The 15308-nt window shown below is 36.2% G+C and overlaps 1 protein-coding gene across 2 annotated transcripts in view; it reads right to left on the bottom strand.

Moving 5' to 3' along the window:
• The window catches only part of PTH2R (parathyroid hormone 2 receptor), a 74388-nt gene that overhangs the window by 28152 nt on the left and 30928 nt on the right, over window positions 1-15308 (bottom strand). For both annotated transcript variants that reach the window (XM_069467766.1, XM_069467774.1), the window contains 4 exons: window positions 14024-14121; window positions 12755-12944; window positions 11034-11187; window positions 6799-6859 (listed from right to left, as the gene is read on the bottom strand). In XM_069467766.1, the coding sequence (XP_069323867.1) occupies window positions 6799-6859; window positions 11034-11187; window positions 12755-12944; window positions 14024-14121 (503 nt within the window). The remainder of the gene's footprint in view (window positions 1-6798; window positions 6860-11033; window positions 11188-12754; window positions 12945-14023; window positions 14122-15308) is intronic.

A 15308-nucleotide genomic window follows, 5' to 3' on the forward strand; every position in this document is an offset into this window, starting at 1 on the left:
TTCTTTCCATATCAATACTAAGAGAGCTCAGTAGCACAGCATTCCATCGGGGTATACACCACAGTCAAATCAACCAGAACACTACACAGAAGTGTAATTGTGGTCCAGGCAAACCGAAATCTATTAACACATATTCAATGGATTTGAAATCTGAATAACATGGAAATATAACACACAGTGATTTTACACTTTGCACATTATTGAATATTTCCAAGCATTATTTACATGCATCTATTTTTCACATTATTTAACCATGCAAGAAAGACAAGGGGGTGGGGAACCTGCGGCTTTGGGGCCCCATGTGGCCTTCTGGATCCTTGAGTGTGGCCTTTTAACTGAATCCAAATTTTACAGAACAAATAAAGGCATTTGTTCTGTGACGTTTGGATTCGGTCAAGGAACTGCACTTGGGGATCTGGAAGCCCACAAGTGGCCTTGAGGCCGTGGGTTCCCCACCCCTTAGAACATGTATCATACTCCCCTAAAAAAGCTTTCTACTATAAGGAAGGTAGCATATATTGTGTGACTACTCATTCACTAACTACAAGGCTTTTGGATTCCATAAATTTTCTATTCAGTTTCTGACATTTGGTAATATCTTAATGATCTTCTTGCTTAGCCTCAATGACATTTCATCATGGTGTCTCCTAACACAGTAGGATTCAATTAAATAATTCAAGTTCTATAAAATACTTGTATGTGGAAATAGGTCAAAACCAGTTACCTCTAAAAACATGAAAAATTTGACTTAAATGATTTTCAGTGTCAAAGTTTCAAATTTGCCCTTTGATATGAGAAAGAAAACTGAGATTTCAGACCTTCTTGAAGAAAATGCCATTAATGCTTGTTTTAAATTAATTTTTCAATGCCCCAGCTCACATGGTATTTTTAATGTGTCCCAGAAACTACTCTCTGTTCAGATTTTTTAAAATAAATTTTAACACTCTAGAAAATGCAGGGGGTTTTTTATTTCAGCATATTATGGGGGTACAAAAGTTTAGGTTATGTATATTTCCCTTGTTCCCCGCCCCCCCCCGCCCCCCCGCCCAAGTCAGAGCTGGTGGAGCATGAGGCACAAAGGTCTGACTAGAAAGTAGAACTTCCTACAGCCTGTGTTGGAAACAGGTGCACTGTTCTGCCAGAAAGATCCGTAGAATTGTACTGACTGCACACTACATTCTCTCCACAACTCACAATCAGTAAGATAGAGGAGGTGAGAGAAGCCTGGCCCCTATAGCCTATGCGGATGTCCTAGAAATGTCAGAGGGCATCTTTTCTTGGCACTTCCATTGCAGGCCCCACCCACCCTTCCTGCTGGATAGTGAAACAAAAATATAGCAAAGAAGTGGGTTTCCCCATTCATTAGCCTCTCTTTCCTCCTTTGAATGAGGTAGGGAGAAGATTATAAGGTATGTTGTGAGGTGTTTTTGCTTTTGTAAAAAAAAGAAACAAACAAACAAAATTACTCACTTTTTAATTCCATTTGTCCAACCTAAATCAATTGTCTTAGCCTACCTTAGTCAAATAGCAATCTTGGTAGAGGTTTAGAACTGGAAGAGGCTTCCTTTGTATATTTGATAAAGTTTAGGTTATCTTTTAAAACTAGGTCTTATCTGCTTATCTCTAAATGGCCAAGATGCAGAGAAAATCAGAGTTCCAGCATTGAAAAGCTGGCTCAGAAGAAGTTGAGTCTCAAATGTAACAGACATGAATATGGACCCCATCTATCCTTTGGAGATACTTAATATCTACTCTCTCCACCTGAATGTTGTGACATGGCACTATGTGTAGGACAGATTACATCTAAGAAAACCCACAAAAACTTCCTGTCTGTAGAAAACCTGAATTTCATGAGAAATTGAATCAGGCTATTTTGAAATTATGCCAGATAAGTAGTAATATAGTTTAATTTTATATGCAAAATCAAATATAAAATGACCCCTTCTTCCAATTATCCCAGATTAAGGCACTGTAAAATTCAAGAATTTATTCTGAGTAAGGCAGGAAGAATGAAATCTTTTATACAGTGGAGTCACATGATTTAACATATATTTAATTTTTTACATTAATTTAACTGTTAGTGCAATATTTAGTATCAGTTATATTTTTCAACATACTATATGCTCAATGAATTCTTTGCCTCAAAAACAATAAACATATTTCTTATTTTTTCACTGAAAAGACTTATTATTAATGTTTTAAGATAGTTTATGATCATTAAGAAAGAAAACAAGATAACTAAGAAAACTAATTATCTAATTCAGTATAAAATGCATTGTGAGCTTACTTGCTTTCTTCCTGTGCTCAAGACCTGGAATATCTGTAAATGAATGAATGAGTCGAAATTCTGCTCGAGGCTGAGGGTAAGCTTTGAGAATATGTCCTAACGTCTCTGGATCTCATTTTATTTATCTCCAAAATGAGGAGATTGGACCAGAAAATGCCTCAGGACCTATCATCGCTAAAATTCTGAATCTAGGTTATACACTCACACATCTCAGAATAATCATTACAGCAGTACTTATACCTCTGTACTGACTCAACCTCCTTCCCACAGAAATCAAATAGCAGATGCTGCAAGTTTTTTTTAAGATTTCCAATATCACTGTGTAACAAGATTGATAACAATGTAGATAAAATTAGGAAATCCAAATAGCATAAAGGGGTAAAAGCAGTAAAAAATGCAAAGCTGATGCGTTTTAGAACTGAGGGAAGTTGATGAATGGGGAACTTTGAAGCCAGTAACAGGGATGCTGCACCTGAACTCCGTACAGTTCAGATTTGCAGGAACGGTGAGTGGCAGGTTCTTCCTAGAGTTCAAATGCTCACATAGCATGGCATTTTTTTTTTTTTTTTTTTTTAGTGCATACAGACAAAATAGAAATACCTAGTAACCCAAAACAAATATATTGCCTCAAATTAAAGAAAGGCTCCCAGAAGCTAATAAAATGGGAATTTCTACCATGAAATGTATACAACCTGTGGATATTAAATTGTATTCTGCTAACATAAAAGAATGCTCTGCATTACTTCCTATATAAATTAAAGCTGTCTCTCTTTAAATTGTCTTTTTGTTTATTGTAAGTGTATTAATATGCCACGGCTGTCATAGCAAAATACCACAGACTGGGTGGCTTAAACAACAGACATTCACTTTCTCAGTCTGGAGGCTCAAAGTCCAGGATCAGGGTGCCAGCATGTCCGTTTCTGGGGAGGCCTCTCTTCCTGACTTGTAGGCAGCCTCCATCTTGCTGTGCGCTCACATGACCTCTTCTTTGTGTGCAGGGAGAGAGAGGGAGAGCAAGCTCTCTGGCATCTCTTCTTATGAGGACATTACTCCTTTCATATAGGGCCCCACTCCTAGGACCTCATTAAACCATAATTACCTCCTTATAGGCCCTAATCCAAATATAGTCACAGTGGGGAGTAGGGTTTGCACATATGGATTTGGGGGAGACACAATTCAGTCCATAGCAGTAAGCTTGACCATGAGAGAAAACAGCAGGTATCTGGATCCTTTTCTACTTTCCCCTTTTTCATTCTTTGACTCATCATTACTAAAACAGAAATAATATGAAAAAATGATTGTTTCAGTGTCCATTCATCATATAGCCCCTAAAGAGAAACACAGACATCTGGGGGCTCTGGCCAAAGTCCATCTGAGCCAATTGAAAGTCTTTACCAGGCAGCCTGCCCTGCAGTCAGCCATGGAGGGACAGACAGAAGTAAAGGTGACTTACAATCTATCAGACATTTATAAGGAATAGTGGGAAATGGGCAGTCAAGATTTTTTTCTATTTATATACAATGATCAGGCCTTAAAAATTATGGATTCTTTGCCCACACTGAATGTAACAACACTTAATGTTTGAAGTTAGAGTTTACAAAGCCCTTTCATTATGGGCTCACAACCTTAGTCATGGCCGAGAATATTATTCTCATTTTCCAGATGGGAAGACTGAGGCTCAGGAAAACTGCCACAACTAGTAAATGGAAGAAAAATCACACTTCCTAATAACTCACAATTGTATTAGCTCAAACTTTATCATTGCTCAAGAGATACTTAGCAAATAGAGAAAAATAGCCAAATGGATCCATAAGAATTGATCGATATGCATTGGAGAGTTCTCTATTGTAAAACAGAGAATGTCACTCATGGCCATTTAAAGTTCACAGTTTGTTGGAAAAAATAAGACAGTTACCCATGCACATTAAGAAAAATAGATGGTAGATAAGAAGGGATAATTTTATAATATGCATACTAAATGCTACAGGAATTTGATAAGGAACATTTTACATGGTGGAGTAGTAGATTTCAAGCATACTAAAGAGGTAGAGCATTTGTAATTATGGGGATTTTTCCTAAACACCATGAAATATAGATATATTTAATTTTACCATGTGAATGAGAAAAACATGTGCCAGTAGACAGCATTATATGTATACATGGAATACAATAGACAAAAAAGTGAATTGTCAAAAAGTCTGTGGTAGCTGATAGCTTATTTCTGATTTAGCGAATAGAAAGAACTCTAGAAGTGATAAAAGGACAAAAGGCTAGATATAATGAAGGTAAGAAAACACTCCCGGTGTACTATGGACATTGTCTACTGTATGTTCCTAATTATCAGATGTGTTAAATCAACTGAAGAGTGAGAAGCTAACAGTAATATTGGGAAAGGAATCCTCTACAACTCTCCTCCTCCACCGATAATAGAAATGCCCCTTATCTCAACAGAAACATCTCATCTGCACACATGCATTTATTGGGTGCCTTTAGAGCCCAAATGTCTGAGATCCAATTCCTTCTCTACCACTTATGGCTGTGCAACTTTGCACACAACTTCTCTGGCCTTGGTCTCGTGGGGTTGATATGAATTTCAATTAACTTAATATGTGTAGAAAGTACCTGGAATGTAATCAGCACTCAAAAATGCTATCTGCTATTTTTATTACTACCTTTCTCCAATTTCTCCCCCATGTTCTGGGAATGATCTTTATAAAATGCAAATTTTCTGCCGTCATCACTAAACAAAGACCAAACATTCTAATGTGGCCTATAAAGGTCTATAAGGTCTATAAGGCCTGGAGGTCCCATCCTTCATCTCTCCTACAGCCTAACCTTTAAGCTCTAGCTTTAGCAGAATCAGGGCTCCATCAACTTAACAGGATAAAAATCAAAATAGCATAAACTGGATTAATGGAAGGATAAGTCCTGCTTTCTAATGGAATAACAATAAACAGAAATGTTATTTTTTAATTTTTTAATCAGACATTACCTGTAAGTACAAATTAATGAAACAATTAAAGGAATAATACTCGATAATGAGTATTTAGCACTTACTACCAGTATATTCCAAACATTTACATACATTGTCTCATTTAATCTTATAGCAACAGCCCTGTGAAGAGTAGTATTCATTTTATCGGCATTTGACAGAAGAGGAAACTGAGGCTCGGAGAGGTTAGGCTGCACATCTGCTGTCACAGAACCAAGAAGTGGCAGAACAGACCCGTCAGACCCCTGCCCCTGAGCTCCTCCTCAGCACGCTCCCGTTTAGTGCCTCCTCGCTGCCAGGCACTGTGCTAAGTGCCTTGCATGTATTAATGCTATTTATACATTATTAGGTCTGTTTTTTAAATGAGGAACTGATACACGAAGAGGCCATGGGTCTTTCCCATCGTCCCAAAACTAGCAGCAACTGAAGCCAGATTTGAATTCCAGTCTGTCAAAATCTAAAGAGAGGGTTCTTTACCACCACCCAGCATCATTGCTCTGTACATTTTTCCCCCAGAGAAACCAGTTTTATTTATTTATTTTTAATTGACATATTGTAATTGTACTTTGAAATGCTACCTTAAATTAAGCCCACGCTACCTGGAAGATCCTAATGATTCACAAATAGCAATAGATTCCACTTCTAATGTGCATTTCTTTTATTATTTACAAATATTTAAGTCTGCTATAGAAGATAAGAAAACAAATGGGATGGATGAAACCCCTAATTTGCATTAAATATAGATAAGCGATCAACAAGTAGTACATGTGTGTTAAACATAGGTACTAAAGATACATGAGGCAACTGGGCACAAAGCATTCATGACATACTAAATATACAAGAGCCACAAAATATCCCTGATACACAGGAAGTGCTCAATATTCTTGAGGTCTTAATTCAGCTACTGATTGGTGAAACCCATTCCCACATGTACTTTGGCCAAGGAATGCAAATAAAACCCAGAACTGCTCTTCAGGCTACCTGGCAATCTACAGCTGCGGGCCTGCATGCTTGCCCCTCCATCTCTCTGAGAGAGCAAGTGTGTGTCATTGGCCCAGGCACCTCCTGTCTTTAGGTCCCCTTTCTACAACCTCATCTCTAATCCTCATAACCACACCACCAGGGGGGAAAGCTGAAGTGGTACAGAGAGGGACAGGAAGTATGAACATTTCCTACCCCAGGAATCAGGTAGTGTGGTCCTTCCACCTGCTTGCACTATACCCTAAATGGGTTCTCCTACCCATCTCTTTCCCCTTGCTTCATACACTGTGTTTTAAATTGTTTCCATAAACAACCATGGAGTTCAAGCATCTTAAAATGGTCTGTGAATCTTTCCATTCTATGACCTCTGGGCTGGATGGCTTGCTGGCAATATATTGGAGGCCACCATTGCATCAAGGTAATTTCCCACATGACATCCCTAAAGGGCAATGGCATCAAGAACAGCAGCAAGTGTGAATCCTGAGCAGGAAGTCTGACAAATCTCAGGCTCTCTCCTTGCCACTTCTTTTCCACTCACCTTGCATCGGCCAGGGCTGCTCGTGCCACAGCCCAGGCAGTGACAAATGCCGCTGGAAACCCTGTAATCAGAAAAGGATTCAGAGATTATATTTCTTTTAAGATTGACAGGTTTTTTTTTTCTCATATTCACCACACATAAGAATATACTATGAGCAGTTGAGAGAGAGAAACAAACATGAAAAATGTTGATATGTGAACCAAAAAAATCCACTTAAATTTCATCTTGTCAGTTTGGGAAATGAGCGAGAACATTGATGTTTGTTCCTGAAAGTCTGAAGATGAAGGCTGGTCCAATTTTCATTTGAGAAAAGTAGGGTAAAGCCACATTTGGAGGAGACTGAACTTCCTGGGGCCGGAAATAGACCATGGTTGGCGCATTTGACTTTGATTCTTGCCACACTGACAGCCACATGCTTTCAAGGAGTGAAGCAACAAGAGGGACTTGTGAAAAGCTGAGGGGTGCTGCAGTTTTAAAAAATTAGGATTTTTCCTTTTAAAAAGTGGAAGGCATAGAGAGGCTACACGGGAAAGTTATAAAATCAGGAGGTTTTGACCTCTTCCTTTTTTGGCTTATATTGGCTCAAGACAGAAGCATTTGCATGTATTAATAACTTAACAAAGGGTGATCAATATATTAGTTTGATGATATTGAGCATGAGATATTTGTCCTTCATAAATAATAAACACCTTCTGTACTTGCAACATCAAACCCATTATACTGATCATGAGTCCTCTGCCCTCCTAGTAAAAATTGACTATTCAGTTCATGTTACAGTAGATTAGACTCTGATATCACAAAAAAAATCATAAGCCATAACTTTTATGGAACACTGCAACAGGGGACTGAAAGACTTAACAGATGACTTTTCATTATGAGGCCTTTACAAAAGATGTTAAAATAAAGGCTATATGGAGGCCATAATGAAAACACTTCAGAAACTAGGAGGCACCTTACAAAGGGAGGAAAAAATCATTTTAATCTAGCTTAGAACATTTTTTATCAACCACAATATTAAATTCTTTACCTGTTAAAAAACACATTTGTAATTTTGCAGATATTCTTTCTTAGCAACAAAGTGAACAAAAAATAGGCTCAGATGAAGAAAAATTTCAGAAAAAGATGAAAAATTTGTAGCTATAATAAAGAATTTCATAATAAAGAATTCAATTTCATAATAAAGAATTCAAGATGGTCACCAAGGAGACCATCTAAACAACTGAATTCAACCTCAGTCTGCCTTTATGATTGTTTAATTTTGTGATTCTATATTCCCATTTTATTTACTGTTTGTGTGTAATTACTTTTTTAATCTGCTCTAGTCCTGTGTTCTAGGAAATGTTTGTAAAAACAGATCTACCTAATTCTAGTTATTTCTTAGGTTCAGTCTGCATATTCTCTCTGTCCCTCTGTCTAACCATTCATGCGTTAAGCATTTATTAAGTGCCTATTTACGTGTGAAGGATTGTTCTAGAAGAGATAAACAATGAACAGATAAATAGACAATATCCCCATTTCCCTGAAACTTATATCTTGTGAAGGAGGAAAAATTAATAAAACAACTTTAATTATCAATTAGTGCTATGAAGAAAAAATAAGACTAACACGATGTAAGGGGAGGGAACAGCTGCTTCTGAGAGGATGGCTAGAAAAGGCCCGACATACACCCCTTGGCTGTTCTGCTGTCTTGACTATCTTCAAAAGTGTCTGTTCTTGATCAAAATTTTCACATTTTATCATTTTTAGATCTGTATCTTCTGCTTCCTTTACAATCTCATGATCAGGCGATTTCCTGAATGATGTTCTATACAATATTAATTAACGGTACTTGAGTTGGCATTATGTTTTAGATGATAATTATATCAAATATATTACATAGGCATCACATCTTAATGAAATTGCTTTTCTCACCTTCTTAGAAGATTCTTATGCACAAGACTAGCATAGAGACAACCATGGACTAATAAAATGGATAATCACTTTGGGGCTCTTTAAGGATTTTTTATCACCAATCTTAGTATAACATTATTACATAATTCAGAACACATAAATACAGGGAAATATTTGGAATTTGAATGTTATTTTAAACTTAAATGTTAACTTAAGTAGATTTAATATATAAATTTAGATGTTACTCAATATATGCATTTACTAAAAGTTGAGTTACTTTCATAAGACCTGTCAGTATAAATAAATTTTGTGAAGAACAGGTTTTATAAATTTAAAATTTTGAATATGATACGTATGATCAGGACAAGCAAACAGACAAACAGAATAACCTAAAGCGTCAGAATGCATGCTTCTGGGGAACTTTAACACATATCTCTGCATTTAAACTATATTCACTGCTAAATGGATGATCCATAAAATGAAAATTTCAAGCCATGATGCTTATCTATTTTGTTGTTATTCCAATGCCAAAATTTTTGTGGCCAAATTAATAAAAGTTGTAGAGAAAGATAAGAAACCCATACTTGCGTATAAGCTCATTATTTTGTATTTTGTATTTTCTTTTTCATAGGAAGTTTTGAAAACTAGTTTCCTGAGTTTCAGGAGGACAAACTCCTGACTCTAAGGAAGGACAAACTGAGTGATACAGCCCAAACAGAGTTGATGGGAGGCCTTCGCCAGTTAGCTATCAAACCAAAAAGTAAATAGAGAAAAAAGAACTTATTACAAGTATGACCAATGATGGATAAATTTTAAAAAATAAAATATAACTCAAACAAACAAATATCTACACTCATTGTTGAATTTTCTATCAATATCTTTATGAACTTCTAGTAATTATGTGGGAACACAGATAAAATTTTGATTTGAAAGCAAACTACCAAGAACTGTCAAGGAAATATCCAAAGTGCCCTAAAATATATCTTTTTTATTTTTAGTAACTGCTGGTCAAAGATAAGAGAAAGCCTTAAAACAGATGAGCTGCCTTCAGAAATAAAACTTTATTTGTGATAATTATTATCTCATAATAAACGAAATGTAACAGTAAACTGATCCTTTGTCTTCTTAAAGGTTATTAATTAGCTAGGAAATTAAATATTCCTTACTTCACATTTCAAATGTTGAAAAAATATTAAGCCAAAACAGGCAAAGGAATATTCTTATTTTTTAGGGTAAAAAAACCTTCAAATTTCATCTAGAGCTACTTAGTGAATTTTTTTCCTATGCTGAGCACCTCATAATTTAAATATTAAAATAGAAATTGAGATCTGCAATTGTTCAGTTTCAGACTCTTCTCAATTTTAACTACATGCAAGTTTTAATTCCCCTTAATTTTTTTTTTTTTTTTTTGAGACAGATTCTCACTCTCTTGCCCTGGGTAGAAAGCAGTGGTGTCAGTCTAGCTCACTGCAGCCTCAAATTCCTACGCTTAAGTGATCCTCCTGCCTCAGCCTTGGAGTAGCTGGTACTACAGGTGCACACCACAACACCCAGCTGCTTTTTCTATTTTTAGTAGAGACAGGGTCTCGCTCTTCCTCAAGCTGGTCTTGAACTCCTGAGCTCAAGGGATCCTCCAGCCTCAACCTCCCAGAGTACTAGGATTATAGGCATGAGCCACCTCGCCAGGCCTTCCCCTTAAGTTTTAACAAGCAATTTATTTTGTCTGTGTCATGTTGAGTTAGTGTCTAATGTAGTAATCACTCCAGTACTGATAAGTCATTTCTGGGATGTGAGCTAAATATCCTTTTTTTAAAATTACTTATGCCAAAAGTAATTTGAATAATTTCCTTCTAAAAGACATGGTAAGTCCACATAATTAGTTTGTAATTTGTATGCGTTAAATGCAGTCAAGACAGTCCTATAAATTCTTTTCTGGCATCCTCATCATATGACCTAGAAATACAAATCAAAGATATGTCATTATAGCTTGGAAATTCAAAAATGACAATTTTTAATTTGAAATTATTGATAAAGCAGAACACTGACATATGACATGAGCATAGCAGTTCTAAATATGTCTGGCTAACAAAGTGTTCTCTCATATTTCCTCCAAAGGATCCTGTCAAGAATCTGGCCTAAGAACACTAACCATAAATTCAACTTGAAAAGTTTGTTACTGCTAGGAGGATTATAGACTTGATCTTAATAATTTTCATCTAAAAATAGAACAATGAAAGAGAAAGAGGGATTATTTCAGGAAAATGGCTGCGGGAATGCTAATAATGGGCATGACAAGAAAGTCCTCAAATCCATAATCTGGTTTAAAAGGAAAGGTAATGCTTTACCCCAGCCTATCAAGATGAAGCCCCACAGGTATTTTGTGTCCGAAAAAAAAGCCACAAAGATCAGACTATGCAGGTAGAGACCTTCCACCAGGATCCAATAGTAGTTTGTAGCCAAGAAGTAAATAAACATCACAACAGCAATCTTGCACCCGATCTGTTACAAATAAACCAGAATTGCATCATGTTAGAACTCTTCATTGTACTGGATGCCAACATTAGACCACTAAAAAACAATTCTTCAGGGTTTTTTTTTTTAATAGTCTAAAAGTTCCCCTATACATAGAATGGCCAAGATTGTTGAGAGACCAGAACAAAGTTATTTAACATAGCATTTTTTAAGACTATATAATTTGATTCTATTTTTAAATACGGTTTTTTCTTTTAGACATTACAAAAAATCACTTTCTTAATTTTTTTCTCTTTACATAAATAACATACGATCATTAGAGGAAATTAGGAAAGTATAGAAAAGCACAAAGAAGAAAATATTACCCATATTCTACCATGAATTTATTTTATTGTGGTCCTTTTTATGCAGCTATTGCTGTAAAACAAACTGCCCCAAAAGTTAGCAACTTAAAACAATACACATTTAACATGTCTTATAAATCTAGGGATTAGCTAGATGGTTCTGCTGATCTGGGCTCAGTGCATCTTGGCCAGCCTCACTCATAGAAGTCTACTCTCAACTGACTCACCATCATTTCTACTTCCTTCTATTGGGTAAAGCAAGTCACAAAGCCAGTCAGAATCAGAATTAGCAGGGACTACAAAGTTACAGGGCCAAGACACAGATACAGACAGGGCATTGATTTGTACCATCAAGACAAAAATACTCTATATCTAATTTCCAGATATAGTGCTTCAATGATGTAATTAACTGAATTATTGGGTGACTCTATTTACTAACTAACACCAAGACATTTAAGAGCAGAATCAAATACCACAAAATTTTATATTGGAACAAGGCTTTGAGTCTACAATAAAGGAACTAAATATTGTGGCGTTTTAAATATCAAGTTTCTGGTTTTACTGACGAGTTTTTACTTTTGAAAGTGGTAAGCCATGACAGTTTCTATGGTCCATACATCAAACGCCATTCCAATCATGTGTTTTTGGCAGTTTCCATCCCAGAATGTTCTTTTTTTTTTTTTTTTTTTTTTTTGAGACAGAGTCTCACTTTGTTGCCCAGGCTAGAGTGAGTGCCGTGGCGTCAGCCTAGCTCACAGCAACCTCAAACTCCTGAGCTCAAGGGATCCTCCTGTCTCAGCCTCCCGAGTAGCTGGGACTACAGGCATGCGCCACCATGCCCGGCTAATTTTTTCTATATATATATTTAGCTGTCTATATAATTTCTTTCTATTTTTAGTGGAGATGGGGTCTCGCTCTTGCTCAGGCTGGTCTCGAACTCCTGAGCTCAAACGATCCGCCCACCTCGGCCTCCCAGAGTGCTAGGATTACAGGCGTGAGCCACCACGCCCGGCCCCAGAATGTTCTTGAGGAAAGAACCCAAGCACTTTTAATCATCTACAATGATGAGTGATTAGACATGAGAGGGCAGAATCGAGGGAACAACCATCACTATACAAACTGGTAGTCTATTTTAGTTCAGAGATAAGGTAAGCAAAAACAAGTTAATGCATGTTTAGTACCCAGTAAAATTTTACTTATTTGTAATGTTATACAAATCAGTAACAAGAGAAAATGGTGAAAACACTTACATATTGTGATTTGTCTATAGTAGGTGCTTCAAAGGAATTTTGTAGGTCATCCTGCATTATCAGGGACTGCAGCTCCTTTACCCCTATGTGAGCATGGACCACTCTGTCTTTGACAAAGATGCTTGTAGCTCTCAGCATGAAAGACACAAATAAGTGCATGTGGATATAGTTCCTAGTGCAATGTAATCGTCTATGGAGAGAAACATTTGGTATTTAGATGTGTATAAAATAAGAAATGGGGAAAGACACCCAGTATCCACCATTACCACTACTGGCCAGCCTACCCTCTCCCCAGGGATTTGTTCCAGAACCCCACATGGATACCAAAATCTGCAGATACTCAAATTTCTTATATAAAATAGTGTAGTATTTGCATATAACCTATGCACATCCTCTCATATACTTTAAATTATCTCTAAATTGCTCATAATACCTAATACAATGTTAATGCTATGGATTAATAAATCATTGTTATACCGTATTGTTTAGAGAATAATGACAAAAAAAATAAAATCTGTACATGTTCAGTACAGATACAGCCACCCACTTTTTTCCCAACCATTTTTGATCTGCAGTTGGTTGAATCTGGAGATGCAGAACCTTCAGACACAGAGGGCCAATTATACTGGTTGATCAAAGTTTTGTATTGATTCAGATTAAGCTGAATGGAATTGGACACAAGTTTTAAGTGAATAAAAAATAAATCACAACAAAAGCAATAAAAACTGTTTCTTTATGTGCTTCTATCAGATAATTCTGAAGATTATTTAAGATGATTTTTTGTCCAATGAAGGCAAAATCATCTGGGAAAAGTGAAATAAGTCATTACATCCTAAAAGAAAATGTTTGTAGTTCATTCAACTCTATGCTCTACCATCTTGCAAACAAACACACTGCAATGCATACCTGTTGGCTTAAAAGTTTCATACTGCTTTGATACTTTTTTAAAAAATTAGTATGTGGTTAATGGGTATAAAAATATAGTTAGATAGAATGAACAATGTTTGATAACACAATAAAGTGACTATAATCAACAATAAGGTAGCGTATACTTTAAAATAACTAAAAGATGCTTTCAGTTTTTAAATGAAAAAACCCTGAATTTGTCATGATAAATGAACTGCCAAACAATATGATAACATTAGGCTGAATTCAAAAACTTGCATTTGGAAAAAATATTTGGAAGCACAGATTGTGAGATCTCTATGTCTTTTATGGATAGGAAACAGAACATGTCCCTTCAGGCAGAAGGCACTGGGAGTCACTCACCTGAAGTAACCAATGATGAGAATAGCCACAGCCAAGGAACCAAAGGAAATGGAGTAGCCAACAGTGTACATTACAGACAGGCGTTCAAAGAATTCTTGCTGTAGGGGAAGAGGTGGTCACATATGTTTTAGGACTATTTCACCAGGAAACTGGTAAAAAAAAAAATCATTTTTGGAATATTATTTCTAGTTTTCTTTAACCTTTTTGAGTAATTTACATGTAATAAAATGTATAGATCTTACATGAACATTCTGATGGGCCTTGACAAACCAAGTTCATTTCTGCCCCTTGCTAGTCAAAAAACCACCAACCATCCACCCCCAAGTAATCACTGTTCCAATTTCTGTCATCGTGAATTAGCTTTCTCTGTTCACATACTTTATATAATTCTTGACTGCTCTTAAACATCTTAGGATTATATAGTATAGTAAAAGCTCCTTTTGTCAACATACTGTTTTTGATACTCATCCATATTGTTACATGTATAAATGGTTTGCTTCTGTTTGATTTTTGTTTTATTTTAAAATAATTACAGACTCACAAGAAGTGGAAAATATAGTAAGAAAGGTCCTATGTACCCTTCACCCAGTATCCTCCAGTGCTTACATCTTACATAATTTTACTAAAATATCAAAACCAGGAATTTGATATCAATGCAATGTGTGTATTTACAGTTCTATGTCATTTTATCACATATGTACATTTACGCAACCATCACTGTAACCGAGATACTGAACTATTTCACCAGCATAGAGTTCTGCCTTGTGCTGTTCCTTTGCATTGCCACCTCCCTTACTCCTCCCACCATCCCAAGCACCTGGAAATTACTAATCTGTTTTCTATCTCTATTATAATTTTTTTCATTTCATAAATGTTATATAAGTGAAATCACATAGTAAGGGACTGTGTAAGATTGGCCTTTTTCACTCAGAGTAATACCCTTAGGATCCATCCAAGTTGTTACACATATCAATAGTTTGTTCTTTTTTGTTGCTAAATAGTATTCCATGGTACCTACATAACCAGTGCATCTGTGAAGGAGAAATAAAGACTGCCCCAGACAATCACTGGTGTTATTTGTGAAGACCAGACCTGTTCTGCAGGAAGTACTCAGACCTACATTACACACTAAACAACACAATAGACATCCACCAAATCAAAAACACTCAAGAGTTAGAGCCAGGGAACCCAGACTCCACAATGGCTTAAGAGGTAAAACAAAACAATAAGAACTTACCCAACAATATGAACAGAAATCTACCCCAAATTTCAATCCTCTCAATAA

The sequence above is a fragment of the Eulemur rufifrons genome, chromosome 1 (genome assembly GCF_041146395.1).
Source record: "Eulemur rufifrons isolate Redbay chromosome 1, OSU_ERuf_1, whole genome shotgun sequence".
Classification (NCBI taxonomy): Eukaryota; Metazoa; Chordata; class Mammalia; order Primates; family Lemuridae; genus Eulemur; species Eulemur rufifrons.